Genomic DNA, 14,472 nt, shown 5'->3' on the forward strand with positions numbered 1-14,472 from the left:
TCTCTTATGGTTTATGATATTGTACCTCTTAGCTGGTAACCAAGGAATACCATGACTATTTGGTGTGCGGTTCTTATAAGCATTTCTTTCATTATTAAATAACATAATGCACATCATCTGCCCTTAAGAATCTAAATTCGACACAATATAAATCTGAGATTTTGCATTTAAACAAGTGCCATAATGAGAAAAGGTAACTACTTTTGGAGTTGGCAATTTTATATAAATGCTTATGGAAGGTGTCATTTTTAGAAGAAGAAAAAAAAAAGTCAATCAATAATAACACTTATCAGCTACTGCTACATAAGATCGTACGAAAATAAGATTCACATGAATTAGCCACCAATTTGTCAAAATATAAAATAGTACTGCTACAGTATGTGACAACTCACATCACCTTAACCAGCCTCAAGCAGTAAGAATCCTTATCAGCTACTGCTACAGTATGTGACAACTCACATCACCTTAACCAGCCATAGCAGGGCCTCATCAATATTTAAATAAAGCTTTCTTTTGCTGTTAGGTCTCCGAAGTGAAATGAAGTGAAAAGCACATGGTCTCTGTCCTATAAATAACATGCGTGTGTTAGTGGACAACAATGTGCTTAAGGTCACATGTCGTTTGTTTTCATTAACACTCCCATTTATTCTGTTTCCAGTGCACAACACTTCACAAAGCTCTGCTGTATCAGTTACCATATAGAGACTGGATGCTTATATGGGCAGTTAGTCTGGATGTTATAGCACCTATGACACTGTGAGACGTATTAAGAGTATGACTCAGTGTTGTGGATTTAGAGTATGTGTGAATAGTGCATTGTCACCCTGTTCCACGTTGTCAGCTTACAGGAGTTCAGACACACATTCTGGCTCAGCTGATGTTGATGGTTAATTAGGCAGAGCTGCCATGTTAATCTCTCTTGAGTGTGGGTAGAGCATTTGCTGTTTTACAAAATAAATTCTGTAAAAAATACTACTGTTCAAAAAAAATATATGTATATTTTTTTTGTTTGAAAGAAATTGCTACTTTTATTTAACAAGGATGCATTAAATTGTTTAAAATGGACAGTAAAGACATTTATATGTATAATAAATGCAGTTCTTTTTAATTTCTTTCAATAAATTTAGGTAGCAAATTGTCATTTAAAATGTACAGCATGAACACTTCAGAGATCCTTGCAATGCCTGTAAAATCATAGCAACTCTATGCAAAAGCTAATATTTTTGTCCTTTTTGTCATCTTTATCTTGTGTTGCCTATTTAGTCCAGACTTAATCAGAGCTTTTGCCTTCAAGGAGCTCCCTGATTGCTGCCATATTGCTAACCATACGGATTGCCTTTAAATATTAATGCTGGTTTGACCTTCATAAAACATTGCAGGGTGAAGAAACGATTCTCCTGTGCTGATTTAACTGAAATAGTGTTTTTTCGACATGTTCTGACAGTTGTTTTCACAGTGACTAAGTAAAGCTACCTTTCACAGGAATGACTTGACCTTGATGCACATTGTGCCATGATATACACATCTCATCAGCTAATAGAAAGTTACAGTACATAACTTGAACTATTATTAGAGGAGTAGGTCGATCTTAATGCTGCTTAAACAGCGTTACCTCTTACCAATTCGAAACTCTATTGATTGTTGTTGCTGAAATCTCTTCACTTACGTTGGTAGGAAGGACCATTACCTCAGCAGGGATTTGAGACATGCATAATAACTCCCTCTGTTTTAGATATATTTTTCAGCTATAAGTTGGTCTACATGGTGGTGACCCTGACCATTGTTTCACAAGATGTCCTCAGCTTTATTTTAAACATGTACGAAGACATTTTTAGTGCTCATAACTTCTGGGGAGAAATACAGCAGACACTGGACAATGATTAAACTTTCTAATTCACATGTGTCAGTGACCAGTGTTCGCACTTGCTATCAAATGGAGTATACTTTGAAAGGCTATATGTTTAGCATTTGCATTAAAACTAAAGAATACTTTGTACATGCAGTGACACCAGAATGGGGTCCTACCTGTAAAAGAATGCTCAAATAATACACATTTATGCACTGAATATTAATATATTTGATAAAAAAAAAAAAAATAGAAGCACATTTCTGTTTGTAAACCCCTTAGAAAGCCTTGCCTCATTGAATTTCATTAAAAGTGTATACAGTGTACAGTGAAATGTTATTTATTAGTTTTTACAAACTGGGGGGAAATCAAAAATGTATTTTATAGAAGTAATAGAAAATGTGGAGCTCAGCTTGTGTTTAACCTGGAACATTCCTTTCATGTCTAACGGTACTTAGTCTCTGCTCATGTACGGTCAGTGAGGTGAGGCCGTGAGAGGTCTGGGTGGGCACAGATCAGCTCAGCTGTAGTTTACAGAGGCTTTGTTCTGCCTCTGTTTGTGAATGTGAGTGAGCTACAGGAGTGCAGATTAGAACTGGGGCTATTTACCAAGGGTGGAGAAGCTTTATATAACCTCAGTAAATTTGAAAGAACAACAAAAAGAACAATAAGAAATAGTAAAATTATAATAATTCACACTGCCTTTAATAACTTTAATAATTCACACTTCAGTGTGTCTCATATCTCTTATCTTGCTTCTCACATAATAAAATAATTCTATATTTCATGCCCGTTTATTTATTGATTTGGTAAGTAACTTTATAAGCAGCAGGATAACCAGAAAGCCAGTCATCTGGGTTTATTTTGCCACATTAAACCACAAAAGAAATATGGGATTTAAAATCTAATTTAAAAAATAAACAGATTTTCTTTAGTATTTTAAAGAATTTACACCAAATAATTTAATGATGTAAATATGATTTAAAAATAATTATAATTATTTAATATACTGTGCATGTAATATTTCTGGTCACTAATTAAATAAATGACGTTGATCATGTGACTTTCTGGGCAGACAGACAGTTTTTCTTGAAACAAAGAACTTCATCATCTCAAATCCTGCTGGAGAACATGATCAACAGGTTTGATAAAAACTTGTTGAGTTCATTCAGCTCAAGTACTGCTGTCATTAACATAAAAGAGAGACAAACCAAAAAACTGAAATGTATGATTTTTAAATCAGCTTTAACTCAGATGTTCATGCTGATAATATCATTTGCTATTGAGAAAAAAAAGATGAAAATGAGATGAAATGTGCAACAGAGATGTGCATTCTGTCTGTTTTGTTCCATTGATTCAGGCAAAGATGACATGTTTTTTCCTAACATAAATATTTAACTCGTATGCATTTTGCATGAATAGAGAATGAGGGGGAGGAAAGGAGCTAAAGAAAATAACACATTTAATTTTTCATGCCTCCTACTGAGAACAGAAAAAAAATGGATCAATCTAACTGCAGGGCTCTAATCTTCTATACTGTGATAATGCAGCAATCCATGACAAAAACACGGTGTGGCTCAGCGCATGTGTGTCCCAGTGTATTACCCAGTGTCCTCTGCTACAGAGCAGATGAATGAGGTCAGAAAAGTTCACACATAGAAGGAGACAAATTGTACCTCCTCTCCTCCATTTCTTTCGGTCTGTTCCTCTCCATCAGTACGACACACTCTTCATTTCTGAAGACAGAGTCAAAGCGAAGCAGATACAGTGCAAGATAAAAGAGGGAGTTGCTTGCTTTAATTTTCATGCTTCAGCTGGAGGTGGAGCAGATATTTGACAAAGGCAGGCCACACCCCCAAAACAGAGACACAACTAATAACACACTGAATACACTCCTGCTGCATTAGGCTGAGAGGGAGAGACAGAACAAGTGAATTAGAAGAAGGCTGAGAGAGTGGCACTGGGACAGACTGACAGTCGGCAGGAATGTTGTCTGGCTGCTGATTCACAGCCGGCAGGACGAGAGGAAAGGACAAACACCTCTGTGCCATTGTCTTTGTCTCGTACGCCCAGGCAGCAGTGAAGCAAGCGTAATCTGTCAGGTTTGTCGGAGCTCTGCTCTGATGGATTAGTGTCTTCTGTGGAGCAGTGTGTAGCAGTCATGGGGAACCAAGAAACCCGGGTGGAAGATCCGGACACAGGTCTGACTAACATATCACTGTGCTGTGGATCTGTTGTATTGTCATTCATCCTGGTTGGGGTTGTTTGTATGGACTGTTTAACCATCTAATACAGTTACTCTCTGTCTTTTTATTATTTCCTACTTTATCTCTTTTTATTCTAGATATTTAGTTTGTTCTGTCTGTTCTGCATCTTTTCGTTCCTCTCTTTGGCTCTGTTTTGCTGTTTCACTCACAGTTGTGGCCAGTATCAGCGTGCAGCTGTAGGGGGTAAATGGAAGTTGGATGATAAATGGAGCTTTTATCCACACTTGTCTGGATCTCATTACTCTTCATCACTGCTGTGTGTGTATATCTTGTCAAGGCAAACTAACTCAGAGCGTCTCAGAAATAGCTAGCATCATTTTAGTGTTGTTAATACTTGTATATATGTAGACTTGTCCCACCACACGTTTTTTGCTACGAACACGAATGATACCTCAAATCAGTCGTGTGGCTTGTTCAGAAGATTTTCATCTTCATCTTTCATCTTCAAGTAAAATATAAGGTGCAAAAGGAAAGAAAATCCTATTTCTTGGCAACTTTAAGAATAGGCTCTTTGGGCTTTTAAGCAGTCACCTAGCAACACCTTCGCAACCTCATAGCTATACCTTGACAACCACCGTAAAGCAGAGGAGGGACTTGTAACCACCACTCAATTTTTTTCTAAATATTTAAAATCCAGTTATGTGTATATCAGTGTGTGTGCTAGAAATATGCTGAGCAACACTGAATAAAAAGTGTTGAAAAGTCTCAGTGCGGTAGAAAAGGAGATTATCTGTGTGTGTGTGTTACATGTCCACAATCCACCCCAGGATATAAACTTTCTATTGCATTTCCATTTCAAAGTTTTCTTCATTTCAGCCAGCTTTAACTGCAGAGACGGAAAGCAACAGTCTGCTTTATCTCGCTGTCCTCCAGCACATCCTCAGTCTTCCGGGTCTGTCTTTCTCCATATCACTTCATATATTATGCTGTCTCTGTTCTTGACTTATTTACGGTGGCTCATGAATGTCGACATTCAATTCAATTGCTGCGTTATTGTAATCTTCTACTGTGTTGGTGATTGAATTGTGGGCTTGATACATGTGTGAAAATCATGAGTTTTCTTAAAACAGTTCCCTGAGGTTTGTCTTTGTTAAGCCACAAGTAGTTTTCTTTGTAAGACTTTCGTAAGGTCAGGTCTTGATGTGTGTGTGTGACTGGTAAATGAGGATGTGTGTTGTTTGGCACAGAGATTGTGGCTGACTGCCAGTTTACCACTGCAGAAGCCTTATCTATGATGGAAAATGCTGCCAAATACTGTGTTTTTGTATGTTTATGTATGTGTGTTTGAGATGAAAAAGTAGGTTCTTATGCTGAACACACAAAAACACTCCTCAGCTGAGGTTAGGCTGTATCTACCTCAACAGCTTTACCTCGACATCCTTTGGCGAAAGTAAAGATGGTTTTAACAACTATCAGTTGCAATGCTGTGAATGTTCATCAAGAGTTTCATTCTGGTGACATTTTACTTCCACTATCCAGATCTATGCTTTTATCAAATACAATTTTTAGTAAAGCAGCCGGCACATTGAAAGAAGGAAAAAAAATTAATGATTCATTTATGATGTAGAAGGCTTGGACTGATAAATGATTCTGGCTGTAAAAGAATCAATATTGAATAAATTTACCAGAAGAGAAAAAAGAATGTGATTTGAACATCATTTTGGTGGATGCCTCCCCCTCATGAAGACCACCCTAATAGAAATTTTGCTATAAAGATAACACTTGGATGCCTCACATCTGGAATATTTCAACATTTTAAAATGATTAGACCTACAGTTGTGAGTGTGTTATGGCTGTAAACATGCAGTTTAGTAACAAATATATTAATTTTTAATGAGTTAGTGAATAATAAATGCAATATTCAGTACTACGTAAGTTAAGGGATACAGTATGTTAGAACATGTCTGGCTAAATATATGGCTACCAGCTCTCATATTTTGGCTGAACTTTAGATCTGTATGAAATCATTAATTCAGAGCTCAGTGTTTTGACCACTTGCCCAGTAAAATAAAATATGTTTGTGGTTGGCTAGAGTTAGATGGCCTCTGATAAACTGTTAATGCATTTACCATGTATAAAGTTTAATTACAGTGTAGAATAGATTTTATTCTGTTCTGTTTGCTGAACTTTAGAGGACTATAGAGATCCTCATGGAAATCCTTAAAGAACTTAGATTTGTTACATTCCGTTTAGTTAAAGTACAGATTATTTTTGTTCACACCACAATATCTAGATAACTTGTGCAGCATAAAAAAATTAACTGATAGACAGTTCTTGCTTATATGACAACCTACCCACAATGCAGTGGTACATGATTATGTGAATCCATCTTTGAATTGGCATTTCCTTGCTATTCAAAAATAACATTATATTAAATAGCAACCCCAAATTACAATAGTTTTTGTTTTATCCAGCTGTATTTATTCAGTGCAACTTATAACATCCAAGTGAAAATATAACACCAACATGTCAGGAAAATAAATACATAAGACAAAAAGAAAAGAAAACAGAATGACTGAGTTGGAAAAAGGATCACCCCCTCACCCCTAAAAATGACTTGTAAACCTTCTCAGTGGCACACAAAGCCATTTGACTTTCAACTGTGATTAGCTGTTCTCATTTTGATTAGCTCAGCATGAAAAGAGCTTTCCTGGAGCATTTCAGTCCTTGGTAGTGCAACTGAAACAAACAATGAACTATGGGTGGCAAGGCATTGTCAGAAGATCTCCGGGAGAAAGTTGTGGATTGGCACAAGTCAGGAGATGGATACAAAAAAAATCAAAGGCTTTATCAATGCCTAGAAGCACAGTGAAGTGAATTAAGAAGTGAAATGTATTTGGTACAACACAGACCCTCCCTGGATCAGGATTTCGCTGCAAACTGGATGAAAGAGCCACGAGGAAACTGCTCAGAGAGACGACCAAGAGGTCTACAGCAACTCTGAAGCAGTTGCAGGAATTTATGACAAGGAGTGGTCATTGTGTGCATGTGCATTGTGTGTATACAAAAATATCATAAATTCTACACAAATTTGGCTTGTATGGGAGGGATGCAAGAAAAAAGCCACTCCTCAAGAAAGGCCACATGCAGTCATGAATGAGCTTTGCCAAAACACACCTTGAAGATTCTGAGGCAGATGAGACTAAAATTTAATTATTTGGCCTTAACACAAAACGATGTGGCTGGTGGAAATCCAATACAGTTCACCATCCAAATAACAGCATTCCTACAGTAAAGCATGGAGGTGATAATATTCTGGGCTGTTTCTCTGCAGTAGGGACTGGAGCACTTGTCAGGATAGAAGGAAATATGGATGGGGCAAAATACCATCAAATTCCTGAGATCTCTGCCAGAGAGTTGTCAATAGGAAGAAGGTTTACCTTCCAACATGACAATGACTCAAAGAACACAGTAAAACTGAGCACACAGTGGTTGAAGGAGAAAAAGGTGAATGTCCTTGCATGGCCCACTCAGAGTCCAGACTTAAACCCCATTGAAAATCTGTGGAATGACTTGAAGGCTGCAGTCCACAGTCACCATCAAATTGAACTGAAATTGAGCAGCTCTGCAAAGAAGAGTGGGCAAATATTGCAAAGTTAGTAGAGACATATCCCAAGACTAAAGACTAAAGGCTGTAATTAAAGCAAAAGGTGGTTCAACAAAATACAGACACAACGGGTGGATCCTTTTTCCAACTCAGTGATTCTGTTGTTTTATTTTTTTTCTGACATCTCGGTGTTATATCTTTCACTTGGACTGAGTAAATACAGCTGAATAAAACAAAAAAATGTGTCAGTTCTGTGTAATGACTACATCTAAATTGGACCAAAATGTTTGAATCAATGCATTATAGCCAAAAGTATATTATTTTTCTTTGACTTTTCAAAGACATCAGATTTTTTTTGAAAGACCCTCAACTCCTGGATCCAGTGATACAGAAGAGACTCCAAACCTTGTAATCACAACAGAAATACTCGTTTAATGTCAGCTTAGGTTACAGTCTCTGAGTCAGAGCTGGTGTTTGGCTTCATGTTGTGAGAATGAGGAGGTTCATAGGAAGGGGAAGCTCATTTTATCTTTCCACACATTCCCTTCTTCTACAGCTTAGATATACCAAGGAAGGAAGTAAAAACTATCCCAAAAATCCATTAAAATATTTTTTTAACAGAAATCAGACATGACTTTTAAACTTTATTCCATTTGTGTTTATCCAAGTCGACGAATCAGATGTTAAATGGCAGCAATGTTGGAAGCAACAGGGTGTTATTTGCAGTCAGCTAAGTGGAGAATGAACTGGGGCCTGTGCTAGGCAGCCATTCAGATGACCCTCTCATTCAAATATGGCTCGACAGTGAGGCTATTTTCAGATCAGTTCTGAAAAGAAAAGCACCAGCCTGTACTCTGTTTGTCCATCAGGGTGGGTTAGAAAAATAGTGAGAAACTAGAGGAAAAGAAAGCAGTTGCATGTTCAAAAAAGGTTTGAAGAAAGTTCCAGCACATCATCGGTGACTAGGTTCACATTGTCCACATGTTTTAGGTTCTGTGTAATACTGAACTTAGATGCCAAGTGTTTTGTTGAAGGGAAATGATAGAGAGAGGGTTTGATTGTATTGTCTGAGCATTTGGTGATAGCAATAGTAACAACAGTGCTGGTCATTAGAACAACAGCTCTGTTTGTTTTCTTTGTCCAGCTCATCAGTCATTAAGTGTGCAGTATCTACTTGTCAGCAGTAGGAAAAGGAATTATAGTTCCAACAAAGGAAAAGGAATTATAGTCTCTATCCGATACAAAGAGAACAGCTATGTACAGTATATTATTGATGGTTCATCTGGGAGTAAACATGGTACTTGTAGATACAAAGACATCTTGTTATTTTAATTCACAAGTGTGCAGAACTCATTACTGGACAAAAACACCAGCATTTTGAGCGGTGAGTGGATTCTGACTTGAATACCTTTGATGGGCCATTGCATTCATTAATTGGCTACATTGCTCAACATTGCAGTAACACATTGTAAAAAGAAACCTTTGGCGCTCTCTGGAGTGCAAACACAAATATGCACTCTTACTTTGCTAAATCTGTGCTCTTGTTTTCGTTTGAACCGGGCCTGACCGAGCCTCGAGAGTCTCTGGCTGGCAGTGCTCAGGAAAAAAACATGCAGCGGTCAGCAGCAGATATACTGTCAGTGGTCATCAATCAGAGGCATCAGCCAGGACAGGGTTGGGATGAGCAGAAATCGGCAACAACCATGAAACAAATTAATAAACATGAAAAATACTCTTCTTGACTTGTTCACATAATAAGATGTCAAAACTTAAAGTCTTTGTGATTCACCTAATGCGAAGGTTAGTGTTGTGTAGCATTTAAGCTCTCTATGTCGGGCTGAAGGGAAGAAAGTTGCAAATGGAGATCAGGCGTGATGTGAAGCTTATTCTGGTTAAATGAGGTGTAAAGTGAAAAAAATGTAAAAGTAATGCAAAAAAGTCATTATAGTATTTTCTTTGTTTAACTTTATTTGTTGTCCTTTCGATGTCAGGCATTGCTGAAGATTCATCTGTACTTGTAAATGAAGAAACATCTGTATTTGTTCTTTTCAGTGACCCTCTTGATGACATATATTAAAATGATTGCTTTTATTAATAATAATTGGTGCCCCCCTTGCAATACTGTGTGCTCACAGGTTGAAAACCACTGTTATAGAAACTTGGGGGTGGGCATTTTGTCTTGTCTGGTAAGTAACAACTTAGCAACCACCCTCAACACCCTAGCAACCACAGGCAGGAAGTTTTGCATGAGCATGCTTAAACAGTTATTTCAAGATAATTCAAAATCTCTCTCTGTCTATGGACAGGTTAATTTAACAGAGGATATTGTCATTCAGAACTCATAATGTTCTTCAATGTTCTGTTCTGCGGTCTGATAGGTATTCACTGCATGAGTTGCTGTGTCCTGTGTGCAGAGAGGTATAATTAATGAGGAGATTATGCAAAGTGCTTCACCTGTGAAAGGGTGGTGACCTGCTGTTGTGCTCAAGGGCACAGCTCTGCCCTCGCTCTCATCAGCAGGTTCTCACGGTTAAAATTGACACTTTCCTTGCTGCAGCCTAAAGGAGCTGTCAATCAATTACAGATTCTAATCATTTATGTTCTGAATAATGAACTTCATATCAGTATGTTGCTCATACATCAGTGTGATGAGAAAAGATAATTAAAAGACTAAATAAAATATTGCATTATTGTGGCGGAAAAAATCATTTAATTTACATTGCACAATGAAAGTTGTAAAACAAGCTTTTACATTTTGTAGAAAAAATCAGTATAATGGAGCTTACAGTTTAAAAGTTTGGGGTTAATAACATATTTGTAAAATAAATTAATACTGTTAAGCATGGATGCATTAGATTGCTCAAAAGTGACAGCAAAAATTGTTGCAAAATTGAACATTAAACATTGATAAAAAATTAATGCTTCTTGAGCAGCAAATTGCATTTTAGAATTTTTTAGAATTTTACTTATAATCACATAAAATCAGTAATGAGTAAATGAACATTGAAAGAATGGCAGAGCTGGTTTCAGATTAGTATGAAAGGAAAACCTCAGCAAAATAATTGTTGCGAGAACAATCTCTTGCACACAAGTGAGCTCAATTGGAAGAGACATCTGACTTGCCTTTATGAGATGTGCATGTGTTTCATCAAAAACACTGTCTGCTGGGGTTCAATGCCAAAAGGAGAACAGAGATTAAGACAAGTGAAGGAAGGTTTTGTTCTTTCTTTCATATATTATACTGGTGTTAAATGAGCAGCATCATTTTGATAGCTGTGAAACAATCTGAGCTGAACCAGTATCACACAGACAAAACATCTGCCTGTTCAGCATGGACACACTGAGAGACCTTAACAAAGCATTGTCTCTTTCTTTGTAGTGTTCTTTTTTCTGTTGCTGAAATGAAAAAAAAAAAAACATTCACTGTAGTAAACATGCTGTCTTGTACACACTGTATGTTTGTCAGCTCAGGTGTGTCATGTTTGAATTACTTCTCTATCCTGTTAGCCTATGGGTGTTGTATCCCAGCACATATTTGTCCTGCTGGATCATAAAGAGATGCAGTATCAATTAATATGTTTGCAAAAAGAGGATAAGATCCACATGTTATAAGCAAATAATCATACAGGAATTTGCTTGCAGACCTGTAGATAGATAAACATACCTTTGCAACCCTCTACACACACCTCGGCAATATAATCGCCATTGGCTAGTACATTTTTTAGTTTAGTCAGCAGACTGATATACTATTTTACACACACATGCACGCACACACACACATATGTGTGTTTGTGTGTGTGTGTAAAGATGGTACAGCTTCTTAAATATCTGAATGCACACTCTTAACATCAGTCAATCAAGAATTATATTGTGATATCACGATAATTAAGCATTATTTAATTTAAACTAACTAACTAAACAATTAATTCATTTTTGTCAATTAAAATCAACTTATTACAATTTTAAATCAACAAAATACAATTGGTCACACATAAAATAATGTCAAACACAGATAATAGTAATTATTATTAAAACATAATACTACTACTACTACTACTATTAACTGCTGGGTTCATGAATATTAATCACATTGTCAGCGTTCCCTCGAACTGATTTGCTGAAATCAAAACAGGGACGGTAATAGATGAGCGCCAGCTAATGAGATTGCCATTTGTACATTAGCTCCGCCTATTACCGGAGAAATCGACATATCTTCGGCTTGTTCTTAAAAGCTGAATAATTCTAAATGAATATTGTTTACATGTAGCGTGTCGATTCAGCGTGGTATGTAAGGCTCTCGCTCTCTCTTTTTGCAAGTATGAGAAACAGCGCTATCAGCAAAGCGACAGCGAGTCGTGCACCTTCACACTAGAGTTTACAGTTCGTCAAATACAGGTGCGCTGCACATCCATTGAGATGAATTGAAAAATAGCACAGATCGCTTCACGAAGAGTGAAACTCGGAAGCACTCAGAGTGTTCAGTGAGTGAAAATATATCAAAACTAAACAATTAATTAACCAATAACAAACAAAATACATAGTAAAAATCAAAAATTAATAATCAAACGCATAACAAAATAAATTATTTAGTTACCCAGAGTAGGATTTAGTTGCATATGCAAGTGATTAACTCGCAGTGTAGAGGGTTGCTTTGCAATTATATATCCATTACAAAAATAATTTTTCTCCTGTCATGAAATACTGAAGTTGTGGTGTTAAAAAGCTTTCACAGTAAACAGACAAAGGACAGCTTGACGCACCCATTGAAGCTGCTTAGTTGGTATTTTCCTCTTATTCTCAGGGCAAGGCTCCAAGGACTTCCATCGGTTTGCTGCAGTGATATTTGAAAACAGAAATGAAAAGAAAATAGTGAACATAAATGCTCTCTGATTATTTGGTCTATTTGTCACCGAAGAAACCTTATTCCAGAGCTATATCATGCTTGTTTTTTTCTCTCTCCCAGAATAAGTTGGTGAGTTTTTATTGGGTTTGAATCAAGAACAAGTTTGTATGAACCAAGTGCTAAAATATCCTTATCAAGGCAGCTCTGCTCAGTGTCCATAAATCATTTTATATCACCTCAAATCCTAGGAAGAAAGGTGAGTGGTAGGTCAGTGGACTTCTGGTCATTAGTGGCATTCTGAGCTACATGATGAACATTTCTCTGTAGCTATAAATTGGCCAGATTTAATACAGCCTCTTCAGGTTTTAGCTGTTGGCTGTCCTTCCTCAGTCCAACATCAGTTAATCTGATTCAGTTTTAAGAATTAAGGCTAATTTTTATCATACAGCTAAGCTGACCAGAGCAGGAGGTCATCCAGTGCAGTAAACAGAGGCAACATACTGTCAAATGGCAAAACTGAGGCACTAATCCAAGTAGAATCAAACGGCTGACTCAGTATTCGAGTTGACGGCTTGAAATGCAGTTGGTTCATGAATGAGAAAGCACTAAAAGTCCATCAGTAGATTGCACAGAAGATTGGTATGCAGTACAGCAGACCAGAAAGTAGGAAGTTTTTCCAACAAGGACAGAAGAAAGAACATTAAGTCTATGCTGGTGCAATATATAGTAAGGCTATTTTGAGGATTTCAAATACTTTTGCTAAATTGTTTTTGTTATTGTCAACCAGTGCAGTTAAAATATTTGCATAATTACATTTTAATCATGAAAAGTAACCAAAAACCACATAGTGTGTTGATGAATGCATATTATACAACCACAGCAATCCTCATTTCTACATGCAGTACATACACTTCATTATACTCTAGAGCCAAATTACAGACCCTGCTCTAAAGCTATACAATCAAACTTATACACATTTATCTATACTTTATCTATAAACCCTATTGTATCATATTTGAGTTGTAAATTCTAAGGGCTCTGAATTACCAATATGATCAAAACCTTGCTTAAAAGTCTGTTTTACATAATCTACTGCATGCTTTCTGTTGTCTGACATCATTGTAGAAATGTCCCCTTTTATGTCATAGTACATGAGTGTTTTTGCCGTGAAATCTTTATTGAAAAAGGAAATGTAAGAATAACTCTTGTATTGCTAATAATATTTCAAAATGCACACTTACTGGGCTGAAACTAAGGTTTACTAGACTATACATTCATGTTAAAATGCCAGACTTTTAAGGGAATCTTTATTTATCGCTCAATCATTATTGTGTTGTAATGCATTATAAGTTTTGCCCCCCATAATAAAACAACTTTGATCATAAAACCAAGAATTTAAATATCATCTTACTAAGACATATTATTCGGAGATATAGAGTGACAACTAATATGTAATATTTTATTTAAACAATCCTCTATGCTGTTAAGCTCTAATTGATGTACATAAGCGTTTTTAGAATGTAATCTTACTTTATAGTCATATGAATATGAACAACTGTACAAAAATTTCATATTTTGTTCAGTTTGGTCCTCTGAATAAAACTCTGAGGAGTTTGTTTCCTCCTCGAGTATAAACTCCATATTCTCCTGTGAGTCATTAAAACACAGGCAAAACACAGGCAAATTTAGATTTTGTGAAAAAGATAAACTGTTCCATTTAAAAAAACAGGACAGTACTTACTGTACATACTGCGGCTCTAGGCCTAACCGTGTAACATTGCAGACACTTCCATGCTGTAATTTCCTGCTTTGACAAGGCAAGTAGATTTCTGTGGATCAAAACATGACACACTTCCCCTTCAACACATTGTTTGACATCTTGAAATATTTACATGTATCTTTCCATTAATCACGCAATGCTTTATAGCCATACTTTCAAGTGGTTGCTCTGATTTTACAGTCCTTTGTA

General features: G+C 36.6%; 2 protein-coding genes across 9 annotated transcripts in view; one reads left to right on the forward strand and one right to left on the reverse strand.

Annotated features, from left to right (window-relative positions):
- LOC109086572 (cytospin-B-like) overlaps positions 1-14,472 on the forward strand; it is a 107,926-nt gene that overhangs the window by 44,644 nt on the left and 48,810 nt on the right. Inside the window, exon 1 of one of the 4 annotated variants that reach the window (XM_042756829.1) lies at positions 3,553-4,047. The exons of the other annotated variants lie outside the window; for them this stretch is intronic. Within the exon in view, the coding sequence (XP_042612763.1) occupies positions 4,008-4,047 (40 nt within the window). The 5' untranslated portion in view covers positions 3,553-4,007. Of the gene's footprint in view, positions 1-3,552; positions 4,048-14,472 lie in introns of those variants that run through there. 4 annotated transcript variants of the gene reach the window in all.
- zswim7 (zinc finger, SWIM-type containing 7) overlaps positions 7,793-14,472 on the reverse strand; it is a 97,932-nt gene continuing 91,252 nt past the window's right edge. The window contains exons 6-8 of one of the 5 annotated variants that reach the window (XM_042756838.1): positions 12,421-12,491; positions 11,152-11,200; positions 7,793-11,056 (exon numbers count right to left, since the gene is read on the reverse strand). In XM_042756838.1, coding sequence (XP_042612772.1) covers positions 11,164-11,200; positions 12,421-12,491 — 108 coding nt within the window. In that variant the 3' untranslated portion in view covers positions 7,793-11,056; positions 11,152-11,163. The other 4 variants (XM_042756837.1, XR_006160119.1, XR_006160118.1 and 1 more) reach the window with 4 other exon arrangements.

Source organism: Cyprinus carpio, chromosome A5 (assembly GCF_018340385.1).
Source record: "Cyprinus carpio isolate SPL01 chromosome A5, ASM1834038v1, whole genome shotgun sequence".
NCBI lineage: Eukaryota > Metazoa > Chordata > Actinopteri > Cypriniformes > Cyprinidae > Cyprinus > Cyprinus carpio.